The sequence below is a fragment of the Synchiropus splendidus genome, chromosome 6 (assembly GCF_027744825.2).
Source record: "Synchiropus splendidus isolate RoL2022-P1 chromosome 6, RoL_Sspl_1.0, whole genome shotgun sequence".
In the NCBI taxonomy this organism is placed as follows: Eukaryota; Metazoa; Chordata; class Actinopteri; order Syngnathiformes; family Callionymidae; genus Synchiropus; species Synchiropus splendidus.
In genome coordinates this window covers 20102867-20120596 of record NC_071339.1, presented here as the reverse complement: position 1 = coordinate 20120596, position 17730 = coordinate 20102867, and the positions used below count along the sequence as shown (strand labels likewise).

At 42.9% G+C, this 17730-nt stretch overlaps 1 protein-coding gene across 2 annotated transcripts in view; it reads left to right on the top strand.

The window, feature by feature from the left end:
* necab3 (N-terminal EF-hand calcium binding protein 3) overlaps nucleotides 1-13483 on the top strand; it is a 37548-nt gene extending 24065 nt beyond the window's left edge. The window contains exons 7-13 of one of the 2 annotated variants that reach the window (XM_053868512.1): nucleotides 354-475; nucleotides 829-908; nucleotides 4735-4788; nucleotides 4899-5011; nucleotides 6048-6125; nucleotides 6744-6835; nucleotides 12175-13483. In XM_053868512.1, the coding sequence (XP_053724487.1) occupies nucleotides 354-475; nucleotides 829-908; nucleotides 4735-4788; nucleotides 4899-5011; nucleotides 6048-6125; nucleotides 6744-6835; nucleotides 12175-12203 (568 nt within the window). In that variant the 3' untranslated portion in view covers nucleotides 12204-13483. The remainder of the gene's footprint in view (nucleotides 1-353; nucleotides 476-828; nucleotides 909-4734; nucleotides 4789-4898; nucleotides 5012-6047; nucleotides 6126-6743; nucleotides 6836-12174) is intronic. The other variant, XM_053868513.1, reaches the window with a different exon arrangement.
* Nucleotides 13484-17730: the final 4247 nt, after the last annotated feature.

Genomic DNA, 17730 nt, shown 5'->3' with positions numbered 1-17730 from the left:
TTCTGCTAAGATTTATGCCACACATTCAAAATAAGTAGTGAAAAGAAGGAGTTTCGCAGCATGTTATTGTTGGTAGTAGGTAGAGAGAGCACAAATCATGGCACATGCAGCCCTGCCTTTTGAAATTACAGCTTTATATAGGTATGTCTTAACATGATCTGGATGTGAATAATTCATGAGCCCTCTCCTTCCTCAGCATATAGCTCCTTGATTCCTCATTCTTCCATCTCCTCCCTATATATTCCCTCAGTGGCACCTCGCTCTGCTGGTTCTTCACGATCTGCATCGCTCCTCTGACAGTTGCTGTCTCTCTGCTCTCTGCTGTCTGTTTGTCTCCCTCGCTGTCATGGCAGGAGGGAAGCCAAAGTGCCAGCGCTGACAGCGGGACAGAGGAACGGCAGACGCTGTGGTCGCAGGAGTCATAACAACCTGTGCATGTCCCCCTCTGACCCCTGCTCCGACATTCTGGCCACAAGTGAGACACATCATATCACTGACCGAATGGTTTTTCACCTTCACGCACCAGAGTTTGTATCATAACTATGTAACACAAAACTATTGATATGAATGCAATTCGGTGAATTATGATTGTCTTGCAATTGAGATTATTATTATTGTATTGATTCTAGAGGTGGGACTCAATCCAAAAAAAAAAAAAAAATGTGCTGCACTTTTCCCCAAAATGCTCCCTGTTTAAGACAGGTTATTTGTTATTTCAATTTTGTTCAAAATGTAACGTTGACGGCGCAGCCATATTCACACAGCGATCCGTCGAACATGATGATATTGTGTCAACAGACCACTAACTGGTCATCCGTCTATCTCCAGGTGAGACTTTGGATGATGAAGAAAACTGGTGCTCTCAAATTAACAGGCTGCAGCAACTGCTGGACAAACTGGAGTGTCAGGTGAGAGCCTGCTGTTCTCATGCTCGCGGTACCCACTGGATGTTGGAGGACTGAGGCTTGTGATTCCTGAATAGTGCTGAGTCCCAGTTGTCTCGGAATTGAGAAGTCTGAGGTGTTGCAGCCTAGTTTTTCGGGAAACAAGGTTGTGACATCCATGAAGTCTGTTTTTATACATGGCATATTCGGATAGAGGCAAGTTCTTGGTAAATATGCGCTCTTTATGCAACTACAATTTTGCAGAAAATGTTTGTTTCTTTCGGCATATATTGTTGATTCCAAACTTCTACTTCCTGTTTACATTTTGGGAAGCCATCTTGGTTTACAGCTCGGGCTTGTGAGGATTCTCAGACTTTCCAACAGAGAGACCCTTCACCAGGCGACACATCGTGTGACATACTGACATTGGGAAAGTTGCCTTTTGTACTGACGACAAAAGTAGACTTCGGCATTGCAAAAGCTGAATTTTGGGGTTAGGTACGCCGTGACCCTTGCAGTCCCTCTGCATGTGATGATCCCTTAACCCCTGCCTGGAGTGCTACACAGGAAGGAAAAAGTTATGTTATTTTTAGGGGAGGGATTCAATAAAAAAATTTGAGTTAATTAATCTTTCAATATTTGCCACAAGAAGCCACATTTTTCAATTTAAATGAATTTGGTACATTACTGAAACAAATGATGGACCCATACATACAGTTAAACAACAAAATATTGTTTATTTTGCATCAGTTTGACAATAGCACAATAAACCACGATGGTGCTATATTCAAGTTTTTATATCTCCTTATTAAAACTAAAGCTCTTGTAAAGTCTTGAAAATATTTGTATAAGAATTTCAAGTCCATTCAGAGTAGTGGAAACCCTGGCCATTGTGTAGTGAAAAACACCCCTGAACAAAAGCAAACAGAAGATTTTGTTTGCTTTTGTTCTGGGCTTCCTCCATGTTTGTTGTTGTTGTTCTCATCCTAGCTGCCACGTGTCTAGTGCATCAGTGTGATCAGTGGACCAGCAACTCCTGCACTTACATTACATTTATTTTTAAATTGTATTTTATTGAAACGCAAATGCAATACTGAAAGCTGCCTTTCATTGTCAGTATAGGACACAAAAGTCTACTTTCCCGACATCTATATATAGCGACCTTAGCTTATATGTGTAGTTCATGTAGTTACATTTAGAATGTCTTATTTCAGCGTTCACTCCATCTTTTCCTGTGGAAGACTGTCAATTGTTACATTGTGGCTAACAGGTGATTCCCAGTTATCCGAGGTAACATGCCTCACAGCAGATTTGTTTGTCCCAACCCTAACTTGGCAGGAACCGGAGACAAAAGACCAGTCTGTGAGAAATTGAGACATCAGCTATTGTAATACAAGTCTGGATCCTGGTGGAATTGTTTGCTAGCTCATCTCTCTTGGATCGATGCTCTTCACAACAGAGAACTGCAGATACTTGCAGAAAATATTTATATTCAGAGAGAGGAACAATTGCACATTGATTTAGAAAATGAAGGCAAAAACAAAGCCTGAAGAGCTGAATCTTAAATTTGTGGATGGAAATCTCTGCAGCATCATCGCTGGCACATCCAGGGACAAAAAAACACATTCATGTGAATCTTTTTAACTATTTAGAAAACCATTAAAGTCACCTCACATGACTTGTAGACCGTCGGAAAAGAAGCACAAACAAAACACATTTAGAAAAACAGAAATATGTGCATTTTTGTTTTTGTCACACAGTGAAGAGAGAATTCGAGCGTGAGAGTGCAAATTAAAACAGGTGCAAAGGGGCGGAGCCTCTTGGGAGCGTTCATCATTTCAGTGCACGAAGCCAATACATGTTAAATGAGCTAGATGAAAGGCGATAGCATTCACGGAAAATCTGATTTACTTTTCCTGGCTCTTCTGCCTTGACTCACTCGCCCTCCTTTCTATTTTTTGATTAACAACTGCTGCGCCGACCCGTTTTTTCTTTTTCCATCAATATTTCTTATTTCACCTGTTTCTTCTCAGCTTCCTTTGCTCGAAGCTCGGGGGCCTGGGAGGCAATTTCGATTCATAACCGTCTTGCAATATCCATCCTCACAGCTCAGTACGGACACATCACACAGTCTCCCGTAGAAATCGTTCCCTGCGCTCACAAATACAGCGGAATGGGTTTTCTGCTTCAAAGGTCATGTTCACATTCATCGCCACACAAGAACATGAAGACGTCACTTTACCAACTCAACATTGACTTGCAATTAGTTCTCTTACACATTGATCCATGTGGAGGGAGTGGAGCAGCGCTGCCAGACTTTTTCATCTCGTGAACCATAAATAACCAAGTCACAATGATCTACAGACCATAAAAATGCAAAACCTGTATTCACTTGGTAATATATTCCGTATTCTTCATTGTCTTTGTTTGTTATTCTATCTCTCTCTCTGCAGCAGGTTCATAAAAAGAGGCTACAGTTAGGTGGCTGAGGCAAAATATGCAAAGCACACTGCTGGATAAATACTGAAAATATCAAATCAAACAAACTTAAGCTACTTTTTCTTTGACGATAAAATAAAAGAGGAATATGACTACATTTCTTCACATAACTTTCCAAACAGGAGTGGTCACAGTTGCTACTGCATCAATCCATGTTACACATTTGTTCCTATTATTCCCTGATCTATGAGATGCAAAACAGGGTGCAGCATTGAGACTGGTCATAAAACTGAACTCAGAACACTTTGGCACATTTGAGTGCTTTAATGTAATGTAATGTAATAAGAAGCCTCTGCTTTTATCAGTCTGAGATAGAGGTTGTTTACTCATTGATTCCACTGATCCATCACTGTGATGCGGGTGCGGGTAGCAAAGCATCATGGGAACTGCTCAGGTTCAACCTCACCATGACTGAGTTTATTTTTGAGAGCGAGCACACCTCACATTCATGGCGGCAAATCAACATACTGTTGAATAAGTTAGTTAAATTGAAGGCATTCACCTTCTTGCCCAGCGAGCTACAAACTCTGCCCTGTCGATCGACATCATGGCTCCTGAAGAAGATCAGGATCGCTCTAGTGGCCACTCCTAAAGTAGAGTCCTGCCTGACATCTCCTCAAGTGTAGTCCGCTGTGCATGAAGCTTTTACCAGTTAAGTTCTGTTTCATGCACCATTTAAAAGGAGGAAGTAGCTTCAATGTAAAACTAGAACATATGAACTTTTACTTTCGCTTTTATCCACCATGTTGGCGTTCCACTAACTTAAGACACACCCCCAGCGGACTGACTACTTAGCATGAGTTGAGAAGCAAGGACAGTCGCCTGGGTGGCTTGTTCGGGTGCGCATAGCGTTGCCTATTTTCGCTTGATACCTCTAGAGGGCATTGCACACGTTTGTCTATGGAGCTCTGGGTAATGGTGAAAGTACCTCCAGGTTACGCGTCAGGTGGTTTAAGGGTTTTCCGCAGTGCTTTAGCTGCTTAGGGACTGGGATTTGGACCCACCTCTAGGAGAGCAACATCTCAGCGTACAGGGTTTTCCACTCTTTCGAGTGACTCACAATGACCCTCACTGTCATCTGTCACCTTTTAAGGAGGACCATTTTGGATGTACGATGCGCTCGACTGTTCTCCTAATTTTCCAGTCGCAAAATATCCCATTTTGTTGTGGAAATAATGAGAATTGAGACATGGGAATAGCAGTGTTTATCTTGACTGCGTAGCCGGTTTATATTCTTTGCTGCGAAGCCAGCGAAGCAATTAACATGCAAGACTTTTCTTCCATCATGTCCACCCCCTCTCCCGAGAACCACTTGTCCAGGCGTCTCTTTATTGGTGTCCTTCTGCTTTAGAGTCCGAAACTGGAGCCGCTGAAAGAAGACACACTGGCCAGCACGTACAAGTCTGTAAGTCAATCAGAGCTATGCTGTTTGCACAGCCCCTACATCATTTTCTTTTATTTCAATGGAACATCATATAGGCTTGCATGTATTCACTGTACTGTTTTGGCCAACAGAACGTGCTGCTGGTCCAGAGGCAGATGTTGGTGAAGGAGGACGATGTGGAGGAGTTTAAGAAGGTTGTGAAGAGCTACAGCGACGCCACCTCTGCCCACAGTGATAACCTGCAGTAAGGAATAAGTAACTGGAAACTGTCTGGCACAGTCGCCCCCAGCTTCGGTCATCTCTGGGTTAGGTTCTAAAGTAAACACAATCTGAAACAGTCAGTCGATATTCAGTTGCATTTTTGTAAAAAACACTTTTACACTTGAGGTTTTTTTTTTTTTACACAGAGTCATCTTCATGATGACAGTAGAAGTTATGTTTTAAAGGACCTGATAAGTTAACAAAAAACAATAGTTTACATGAAATACATTTTTGACATTCTGTGGACAAATATGATGCTCAGTGTTTCGTGCAATACCAAAGACAATTCTTTCATGTTATGACTCTGAGAAGAAAAATAAGGCGAGTAAATCAATTATAGTAAATAACGTAGCATATTAAAATTTAAAAAATGAATATTATCAGTACATCTTCTCACAATTCTGAGTGGGATAGTTTTAAACCAGCAGAAACCTTGAAAATCACAGTGTCACAGGCATGTAATCGTATTACAGCAGGAAGAGGTGCGTAACCTGAGGAACATTCGACGACAAACCCCTTGTTCCGCAGTCAGGAAAACAATCTCTGTCTTCAGTGAGATGGAATGATGACTGTCAGACTGCAAGCAGATGAGGAGGGAGGAGGAGAGAAACGTCGTCCTGAGAAGCAAAACAAACAAGCCCACCACGTCTGAACGCAGCGATCGAATGAGGAATCGCATTCAGACTGTGTCCGAGAGGAATCACTGACAGACTGTGGCCTTCATGCTTTCACATATTTCTGAGTTCTCGGTCTTGACTTCTGCACCAAATCATGCATGAAAGTCAGAAGAGGTGCGAGTAATGAGTAAGTAATTGCTGCGTTCAGAGTCTATCATTGGTGACTTTGCTCATCACTGACTCAGCACCACCTTTTCCAATATCAGTTTTGCCTCAAGTCCTCCAGCAGCATTAACTGAACTGATTCAAAAAAGTCTCTTCACTGTAAAGTGCAAATGAGATCTCGGCTTTGTTTCACTTCATGTTTGTCTGTGCCGCTTTCTTCCCTCCTTCTTGTGTCAGCGTGTCGGTGCAGAGGCTCCAGGGGAAGTCGTGTTACATAATTTATGAGTTCTGGCAGGACCGACTCTCCTGGATGAGGTCAGTAGTCCACTCTGTGTATGTAGTTGCCTGCGCGTGTGAGTTTGTCTGTACGAGAGCCAGACTGTTTGGCCCAAGATAGAAACGAGCAGATGGGCCCAAATCTCTTGTTGTACACATAGAATGAACGGCATTCATTCTGTACAAACACATAGCGATAAAATCTGTGCAAAAATTATAAAAGTTAGTTTTTATTTCCAGACCTTTTTTTATTCGAAATGTCAGTGACAGCAATGAGGCCCTTTTATGCTCCCATTACAAAATTGTACCCGTCTGTTTCAAACAATGTTCGCATCACTGATCGTTGTTATTTACAATAGCGTTGCTGTTCACCAATATATCCACTAGTGGGAGCAGCTCATAGTCGAAGGTTTCTGGCAAACAGTTTTTTTAGTCTTGAGTTAAGAAATATTTACAAAAATATTTCCCAATATTTTTTGATTAATATTAATGTACAATATTCGTGTAATTTTGTTGTGTTTTATATTCTAATAAATGTGATGTTCCGATTCATATTCAGAAGGTTTAGGATAATGAATTCATTTATTCATCTATTCATGATAACAGATTTCTCACATCAACTGTGTCCTATTGTTTTTGGCTCCTATGTCTCCATAGTTACCAACAATCCAATGACAGCAAAGACTTCCAACGCAGCGTCATTGACCTGCTGGAGGACGCTGAGGTCGTGTCCACTATGCTGCTGCCAGGCAAGACACAAACAGCAGACACCTTCCCATGAACAATCCAATTCACTTACTTCACTCAAGATACACTTGTGATGGCCTACATTTATTTCCCTTTAAGTTCATCTTCTATGGTCTTATTCTGTAAATGAAAGTCTCACTGGTGTGTCGATATGAGAGAAAGACAGCGGCCGGTTTTTCACTGCTCACCTCTCTTCTTCTCCCTGAGTGACAGGCTGAACTTCACCTCCTGATTGTAGTCAGCCACCCGACATTTATGCCTTAAATACATAATGCAAAGTCAATCTTTGTTCTTTTATTCATCAAACAGACGTCCTGCCGTCAGACTACTGTCAGTTTTCACCGAAAAATATTTCAACTCGTGACTGTTTGGTCAAAACTTGGGATGAAATGGGTTAAGCAGGTGCTATGAGTAGCCATAGAATGATCGCCCGGATTCGTTGTACTTCCACCTGTAGCCGTCATAACAAATGTCTGTTCAGCTGAAATTTGGAATACAAATGCGGCCTGTTACTGTCTGGCACGACCAGGTTAAACTCAAGTGTTTCAAGTGCCAACCAACCAATCCAAACCTCTACTCATCATCACCATCGTTTCACGTGTTTCTCAGCGGCGTTTATAACAGGAGTCCGTCGATTATTAACACTTCTCACCTGCAGCCTCTTAACAAACACATAGGTAACTTGAAACTAGGGGCTGCTGTTTGTGAACAAACAGCTCATGAATGCATCATGCGCGACCGTGCTGCACGTGCTAACAGTGGAGGACTGCAGCTACGTTTGAAGCTTTCAACGCCGTTTCTCGCTCAAAAGTCGGCCAAGTTATGCTCCAGTGTCTGTGGCTGCAGTTTGACTAGGCTGTGGCCTTTCCCCTACTCTGCACCTCCGTCACCACGGCAACGCTCTCCCTCCCTCTCCCTTTCGTTCATATTGTGCTTCAGATAGCCAAAAAAACGAGCCCACCATGACAATCTTGAGGCTTTTGTCTCTAACTGAGCCGAATTTCATGTGTCTACAGTCTAGGGTTTGGCCAAGATGGCAAGTTGAAAACCACTAACTTTGCCGCGATTTTCGAGCAGCAGCCGCAGAGCTCCAATGCAATTTCAATGGAACGAAAACGGGTTTTACCTCGCGTTGGCGACTGTCACGCAAAGTGCCACAGTAATTCTGAGCACATTTTAACAAGTGTGACTACAAAAGTGGAGATTTTCATGTTTGTGTGCCGCACCGTTTGGCCACAATAGCAGTTTAGAAACTCGAACGTGACCGGATTTCGACTGCTCTGCTCCACTCTAACCAGCTTGATTCCCCAGTCTAACTTTTCAATTTTTGGCAAATCACAGGGTCTTTGAGCCCGATTTGTGGGCAAACGATAACACTTGGGTGTGGTCTGTTTCTTTAGGGTGACAGAGGACGAATGCGGCTGCATTTTGCCAAAGTTTGCCTGAGCTGCGAACCACTGAAGTAGAGGCAAATTTCTGAATCATTTAATCCTCTTCCCATTCATTGTCAATGGGAAACATTGGTCACAAAACCTGGAATATCTCTGGAATTCAGGCAACTAGGTCTGAGAAAAGTAATAGCACGTTCCTGGTCGGGCCACATGTTTTGGCTTTTGAACCACGTGTCTATGGCGTAAGCTCTGGGAGCACTCCTGCATTCGCGATAACAATGTGCGTTGCCGCAGCGCCTCCTCAATGTGACGCACCCATCTTGACTGTGTTCGGCTCAGCTGGACTCACCAGGTGCTGGTGTGTGGTGTGAATCACAGCCACTCGAGTCCGGTGCTGCTGCTATCACGAGTCGCCGCTTTCTTCTTGAATCGTTGGTGACAGGACGGCTTCGGGAGGCAGCTGCTTTAATGGTCATCGCCGCCTCTTCGTGTCTCCTACAGATGGAGAGTTGGGCGCGTGGGCTGGTTGCCTGGTTACTGTAAACGACCACTTTGACACCTGTGATTAGACCGACCGCTTGTCACAGACTCTTGTCGACGTTCACTCGATAGTAGAAACATGAGATGCAAGAGAAGACCGTCGTGACTACAAGTGTTAATGGCACCGTTCAAAATGTACAGATGTAAAGGTCTGGCGTTATTGGATGGAATAAAAGATCTTTCAGAGGGTGCTGAGGAGGAATTTTCATGAATAAAAATTACAGTTAAAAATAAATTAATTCATATAATTTACCAAAAATGTGCACAAGGTTTGTTTAAATCTCATCCTAAATGTCGGAAATGTAAACAGAAAAAGAGCGATATCTACTCTTGGCAGACGACAGAATCGCAGACTGGTCAGATGAAGTGCACTAACATGTCATACCCACACAACACAGCAGTGACGGGCAAGTGAGGTTTCATGAAACAGTGCCCTTATTTTCAGAGGACACTGTGTGACACACTCTGCACTATAATATTTGCCTGTGAACCAACGATTTCAGTGAAACTTGTTTTTTTTTTTTTTTTTTTTTTTTTTAACTGAAGCGCCACTCACTGTACTCAGCCCTAAAAGAATGACACTGTTTCATGAGACTGGCCCCCTCTGAGTTGGACCTGTTCGAAACTCTTTGCAGGGGGCACATAGGAGGTTCGGATGAAGATGACGATGCCTTCCTCATCTGACTTCTGTTTCGGAGTTGTTTCACTTCAACCAACTTTTTTGATGATTAGGTTTCTCTTGTGCGATCGCTGTTGCACTGCAGTATGGGCATGGGGTATGTGCGTTTGGGCCAACAGGTTGAATGCGTTTCTAGAGACACCTCAGTGGACATCTGTGTCAAATGCTCAAGTTGAAAAATCTGCAACTTTCCGACCACTTGTGTTACGTGAACCACATATGCAGAGAGGGGAAATTCAACAACAAGACAGAGAAGCCAAACGGAAGAGACGTTGATCGTAGTGGTTGCTGCCATTCACTGACTCAACAGAAACAGCTGAAATTTTCCTCAGAAAATAAAGGGCAACAATTATCTTTCCCCGATCTGGCATTTTGACTTTGAGTCGGGCGGGTTTTAACCGCTTGTATTGGGATCTTGTTCAGTGCTCTGGCTTGATCCAGGGATACTTAGGGCGCTTTCACACTACGGGTTCTGTCTCAAGACCAAGCTCTTTTGGCTCAGAAGTCCGAGATGTGAACACAAGCGACTGGGTTGCTCAGCGGGTGGTGAGCTTCTCGCCTCAGGTGACTCAGCGCTAGATGCTGGAATCTACGTGTACAGCACGACTCCACACAAACATGATAAATGCCAGTCAGTAAAGGGTCTGATCGCTGTCTGGGCAGACAAGGTCCAAAAACAACTTCTCAAACTCCCAGAACACTGAGGTGTGCAGCCGGGAGCTGCAGGAAAATTACGTCCAGGACTCGCGATGTGTGCGGATGTTTGATAACTCACGTGTTTTTGCTTTTATTAGGCTGATAAACATCTGGTTTTATTGACTGACAAAAGAATAATGCCGCGCTCTACAGTAGCTATTTTCAGTGCTGATCTCACTGCAGCGCATCTGTCTGCATGAGGACAGCGAAGAGGAAAGAGGCTGATTTTTCCCCAACTAACTGAAGATCACCAGACTATTCATTTATCATTTCTGACGTTAGGATCTGAACTTCACTGATGAAAACCTTCTCGATTGTCTCTCACTGTGTTCAATGTGTTGTGAGAGCAGCGTGGATCAATCACGACGCTCTGTATTACGCAGCATGTTTCTGCTATTTCCTTGTAAAATAAGCATGACAACACTCTTTCATGTTTAGTTTTGGCTTTGAAAAGTCACATTCTGTTACAGCCGCGGCGGAGCTCATCAGTTCATACCTGGGGTCAGGACAGCTCATAATGTTAAGAAGTGACAGAGAAATAAGGAGCTTAAGACGGTGGTGGTAAATAGGTTGTCGCGCGGCTGATGACTTCCTTGTGGGTCACAAACCGGCAATATTGTGCAGAGCGCTGCCAGCTGAGGAGAAAAAAAGGACATCGCCTGAGGCTCAGAGGTGCGAGGCTGCACAGCAGGGCACGAATTGGACTCGGGCCACCCGAGACAGAACCCGCTTGACACACCTCATAGGCATGATGCATACGTGCACAATCCAAAAATTGCAGATAGTCATGCATAACATGCACAATGCATATCTTAGAGTCCACTTAAATGGACCAAAAAGTATTATAATACAAAGTACAAGTACACACCAATGTATAAAATACAGTACAAATTGCATTTTTCGTACATGCCACCAGAGATCTCATGACAATGTAGAGCAGAGATCGACAAAGTAGCAGCATACTCTCGGAATATAAATAGAAGCGTGGCAGAAGGGAGCTGCCTGCCGTCTAGCTCCTCATTTATTTTGGTGTATTTCCGTTCACCCACTGTTTACAACTGCTCGAGGCTGTGGCACAAAAGGGAGACGTCATTAGTCGCTTCATCCGTGGGCCTTTGATGGGCTTCACTGCGAGGGTCTGAGTCCAACTGTGGGGAGGCGGACAGAGAAGAGATGATGAGGTGCACATCACTGGAGTCCAGTATCGGACAACACAATGAACAATGTTCTGCCAGCTGTCTTCTTTGTGCTGAGATGGGCAGTGACTGGCCACTATTCTTTCCAATTGTTCTCAAACAGCAAACTCCAATTACATCAGGTTTCGTACAAAGAAAAAGATTATGACGATGAGCATCTTGGATCTGTTCAAGGTGTGTATGTCAGACCTCAGCAGATGAGGACGGAAGTGTTTGTTGAAGGCTACGTGGAGGGAGAAATGAGCATGAGGTCAGAGAGGGGTCGGGTGTTGGCGGGGGTGGAGATGAGAGGTGCTTTGAAGACAGGAAATGAGGCGTCAAGGTGGCAGGAAGCAGGCAAAACAAACACACGTGGTCCATATCAAACAGTGGCTGGCAGGTTGCCTCAGTGTTTCAGGTTTGTGAGTCCTCAACTGTTAGAACCAAGTCTTTCCTAAGGACGACAATGCAGTCGAATGATGTTAGAATTGGATTCCCATGGTTCTGTCAGTGGAAATAAGCATGTTCGGTGTATATTAGAGCTCCATGCATTTTTGAGCCTGTGTGGGAAGGACCCAAGAGATGGTCAAGAGATGACCTTTCATGGACCTGAATATGAGGGTCGCTGGCCAGCGGGGTGAAAAAAAGTCCATTTATCTTGAGTAAAAGTTTTCTTGTGTTCGAACTTCTGTTTAACAGGCATGTCTGGACATAACAGTTCACTCCAACATGGGTTTCAGTGACCAATAAACACGATGACTGACACCTTGGCCCCAGGCTTCCTCAGCTGCCCGAGGTTACCCAGCACATCTGAGTAAATGATGTTTCCTTCTGTTCTCTCTCTACCTTCGTCTCCTCAGCCTCCTGGTGGATCATGACTAACAACTAAGGAGAAAATCCGGACATGTGCCGCCTCCAGTGTGACAGAGACGAAGATATGAATCGACCCTCCCACACACACATGCACACAACGAGGAGTGAATAAGGCGGGTGAAGGCAACAAGACATCATCAGTGACATCCACTGGCTTTTATCAAAAGAGAGCATTGATGTTCTGTCTCTTCTATTTCTGTAGTCTGCTGAATATACAAATGCTTACACATTACGAGACGCAGCTGAGACGTAAAACCTTATCAGTTAGTTTGGTTATAACGTAGATGTTAGACATGCTGCAACTGTGCGTCTGTACCTGGATGGAGCTTCCATAAACCAGTGTCTGTGTATTGCTCACTGGTTCTGCATCGCTTGAGTCCCTCTTTCAAATTGTTGTATTATGTGAAACAATAGGAAGGCTCAATAGTATTCGCTACCACATTAGTACTACCAGCATACTCTTGTTTACCTGACGGTAGTGTTCCACAGCTTTAAAAGCGCTGCTCACAGAATCGCTACAAAGGATACGCAATCTATCACAGTTTGTTGCGACGTTGAACGCTGCTTACAGTCCAAAAAAACAGAGTTACCGTTCAGTGCTTTTCGGGGATCCAGTCCGCATGCTAATAGACGCTAAGTTAGTCGACGTTTACGCCTGTTTAGAACAGATTTTCAGGTAACGGAGGCTCAATGGGGGATCCCCACACCTTTCACAGTAAAACTCGTCTTGGGTCTGGCCCTTCTCCTCTCAGCCTGTACCCCTTCATTTGGCTGCCATGATGAGGCTCCAGCTCCACCGTGATAGGCGTGCAAATAAACGTTTGGTTGGAAGAAGTTTTCTGTGCTAAAAAAGTCTTGTTGTTGTGTGGTTGGTTGTTAGATCTGGTTTTCCAACTGCAGACTTTTGCCGAGTTCCCGTTAGCTCTGAGGTGGTAGTAGGAGTTCCAGGTATCGGAGGAGGACACAGTAGCGTCCATGAAAACCAACACTTCATGGCATCATATATTAACGTTGGGATAGTTGCCTTTTGTGTCCTACACTGATGAAAAAGGCAGCCTTCAGCATTGCATGTTGACGTAGGTTGGTTCAGTACCGTCAGTAAGGAGGAGAGCCACCTAATGGGTGACAAATAGCACTGACTCCCATTTGTCTTCAGTTAAGAGAGTTTTAGCTTCCCGCACCTTGTGTGTTGTGCTCCATGATGCACAATTCCACAGCTGTATGGAGGTAAAAGGTTTTTTTTTTTTTTTTTTTGTCATGTGCCTGCGCGGAGTGCTCAATGTTGACCCATGCTATGCACAATCCATGGAATGCTATGATAGGAAAAGTTCTTTCAGTCCATGGAAACACCTCGAAACACACGCGTAACATGCTTCCTTTTTCGTCAGTATAGTGCACAAATGGTAACCATCCCAACATTAATGTATATATATATATATATATATATATATATATATATATATATATATATATATATATATATATATATATATATATATATATGATGAAGAGGAAACAAATTCACAGATTGTGTTTGTTTCTTTTGGCGTATTTCAGTTTTTCAAAAAATTTTCCTGCGTTTACATTCATGGATGCCATCTTGCATTCCATACTTGGGGTGGTGTGGATTGTCCCTGTTAGTTATGAGTAGATGAGGTATCATGAAACAGTATTGCAGGGCTGATGAAACTGTGTCCTCATTTTCAGAGGCCACAAGATGGCGTGGCTGCTTTAGAAATGATGGGAGTTTTCATTGAATTCGTAGTTGTAGTCCAAACCTGTGCAGCAGACGGCACCATCTGGTGGCCTCTGAAAATCAAGACTCTGTTTCATGAAACCTCATCAACCCTTCAGTACTGTGTTATCAAGCCATCACTTCTTGGTAGGTAGCCCTCTCACGTAGCATGACAAACAACGCCACCGCTGTACTTCATTGCCAAAATGCACGCATCCATTCCCACTATATACAGGCTAATCCAGATCCAATTGAAAATTGAAAATAATGGCATCACCTTCACTAGCATACTAGCTTCCCTATAACCATGACGGAAAAGAAAACCAAGATCCCCAAGGAAATCACGCGAGCATCCTAGCAAGTCTAGGCCCTGTTTCAGAAAGCTACTGAAAACTAGCGCGATCTTTCCTCAGCTCTCTGTAACATCCTTTCTCACTCACCACATGTTATTGGATATTGCAACTGTCGTGCTGGCCTGTAAATACTTCTGTGCACTGTCTATGATTTTATGAACCTGTGCTTGTAAGTGTCAGAGAGCAGCTACTGTGCACCCAGGAGGAGCTGTTCCTATTGATGTTGCTAATGGTTATATGGATTGCATGAGAAACCGTCCCCTCGTGGGAAATGATTCATGCTTCACATCTATACAATAGAAATGACAAATGGAAATTGTGACTCAAAAGACAATTTTTCAGTTTGTTTGTATGCTTTGGACTTCATAAAAGTCAAGTCACAGCAAGTCACAACCTTGACAAATGTATTGAAACCAAGCAACCCTAATAAAGAATAAAAGAAAAACAGTTGACGTTTGCATTATTCCGTGTGTGATACTACAAGAGTCATTGAAAGTATTACAACCGAAGATGAATATCTAGAATCCACGTACCTGTCGCATTTTAAGGCTGATATATCTGTCGGTGCGGTGTGGTGGAATAAGGTTAGAGAATTTCCCCCCATATCAGCAAAAACATGAATCTCATTCTTTCGCTGGAGGCAGTGAGAGATATAGAAGCTGCTTTATTTAGATTTAATAATGCAGAGGATGTTTTATAGTTGATCATATGTGGCAGGGGAAAAGTGAAGCGCACTTGTGAGTCCATGGCCAATGTAGTTACCTCCATATTACCAAGTATTTTCTCTTCTTTTGAGCGTTCTTGAAGCTGCCACTGAAGGGAATTTAAATTCCAAACTGAAGGTGCAATGTTTTTCTCTTCTCAGTGTCTATGAACCATGAGAGGAGGTTTTTATAGTGGAGCCTTTTCTTCCAGATGCCCTCGCTGATTTCTCTGATCGCACTCATCACCTCCGAGAGCCAAGAGTCGAGGTGGAGGCAGCCAAACAACATCTGTTATCCTGCTTGTGTTCTCTCTCTCTCTGCGGACAGTTTGTCTCCGTCGGTTATTTATTTACCCAGAGGGAGATGGGAAACACAGTCAGAGCTCCGTGTAGGGAACAAATAAAGGTTCATACTGCGATGGTCGGGAGTCATTTAAGATGCTCTCTCGAAATCGTGGCAACATTTTTCAGTCTGCAGCACGTGTCCATGTCGAGGGGAGGGGAAATTGTGCTACTACAGCACCACTGAAATGAAAATTCTTGTTTGAAAACCAAAACAGCCGTACAACTATTATACCAGTTTGAACAGTGTCCTCATTTTACTGCCACTCGATGGCACTGTCTGCTGTATAATCTTCGAACAGCTATTTCAATAAAACCTTACATCATTTTTAAACCAAAGGAGCTCAGAAAGCTAGAACACTGTGTCATGAAACCCCATCAAGCCTATGCCCATACGCATAGAGCTTCAGTTTCCTTCATGTTAGTAACTGTCCAAAAACATGTTATTTTATGTCCGCGACTGTCATCAACATAAAATTTCTGGTTTGCAATAAATATTAAAGTGACATATCTTTCTATACTCACAGAATAAATCAGATCAGAACGAAAACAAACCTTGGAAATTGGACACAATTACAGTCATCCATTTTCATTATCATCACGCCATTGAAATACAGAGCACGAAAAGCCTTCAAGAACATCTCTAGCAGCGGGTGGGGAAGCAAAATGAAGAGTTCACGGAGCGTCAGATAAAGGAAGGAGAGATTGCATGGACGCTGGAGAAGAACGAGATAATCACATCACAGTAATGATGCTGCGGTTTAATTACCGAACCCAGGGATGACGAATCTCCAGCTGCGTTCTACAGCGATAAACTGGTACTGATCTTCACTGGCTTCAAATCCGACCATGAAACAGCCTCTCATATTTTCTTTGGTTCAATTCCCGACGTCTCAATCTTGAACTGGGTGCTGAATGAGTGTAAAATTCAATTCAAATTCAGTGCAGTTCTGCACGTGGACATTTGTCTTTGGCCCAGTTATGACGACCGAGCATTGCACTCGGCCGCATCACTGTCATTTTTGGAAGGACGTGGAAACAAAATGTTTTCTTTTGTGTTTGTGTATGTGGTGACAGCTGTAATGCTTTTATTTTGAAAGGTCCGAGATAGCACCAGATCTGAATGATGTGAAGGGGATGTGGCAATATAGAGAGTTGAAAAAAAGTGTTCGGAATAAAACCTAAAACTTCTACTAAGCCGCCTGTGTTTGTACGACAGTATACACATGAAAATAGTATTTCTTCGCTCTAATTATGTCTTGGTTGACTTGATGTCGGTGACCTTTTGAACAAGAAACAGCCTCATCTATTGCTTCATAATAATAATAATAATAACTGCTGTCACTTATAATGTACTCGGCACTGTTCCGGAAACAATGTAGGTTGACATTCCGCCCGAAGGCCTTCATGACCCTGACTAGAAAGGTACAGTATTACAGGCGAGGTGCGATACTCTCTTTCGAAGACCTTTGCTTTTGTCTCTCAACCACACACTCACATGCAAATTTGAAAAAACGTTTTATGTGCCTCCACATAGCTGATATTTGATTGTCTAACTAGCTCATGCGACACATTGTGAAAGTCAATATGAGGCAGGGCAGTTTCTGCTGGATGTGTTTTGAACTAGAATTTTGGCGCCATCTAGTGGTCATTTGACATAACACACCCTAATCGCGAAAACATGCACATGTAAAAATTTATATGAATCGTGTATTGATGTCTGTTATTGACTGTGTGCCAGTAGAATTAGAAGCATCTACATAAAAATAAAAGAGAAAAACAAAAGAAAAATGAAGGCCAGCGTGTCCCACTACAATCACACATGTCTGTTTAGTTGCATAATTTAAAATAAGGAAATTTCTAATTTTTTTTTTGTGTATACACATGAAAATGCAGCAGTTTTTCTTTGTATTTATGTCTTGGTTGACTCGATGTCAATTATCTTATAACAAAAAAAAAAAAAAATGTTGCCAAATTGTTAGACATGAAGCTCAAACAGAACAGTCATACCACACAAACTTAGTGAGGAACCTGTGTCGAATACTTATGACCCCGATGCTTCGGTCACCAGGGGCCAGTACTGTGATGTAAGGTCCTAACATGCATAAAGGTAAATTGAACGTACAGCTGCGTGTTCATGGTCCACTCGGGAAGATACTTGCCACATTTAATGTGAGCCAAGGAGAAGCAACCACCCACACACCATATTACAGCTGGTCATAACGTGATATATTGTGTATATTGATATGAATAAAAAGGTACCTTCTAGTTAATGAACAGTGAACTGAATGTTCGCAGGTGCAGTGAGTGTATACGGTGCTGAAAATACTGCTTATTGAGAAAAGACAAGAACAAAAATAAATAAAATATTTTTGTTAGTCACATGCTAAGGTTATCATCTGAGGCTAGT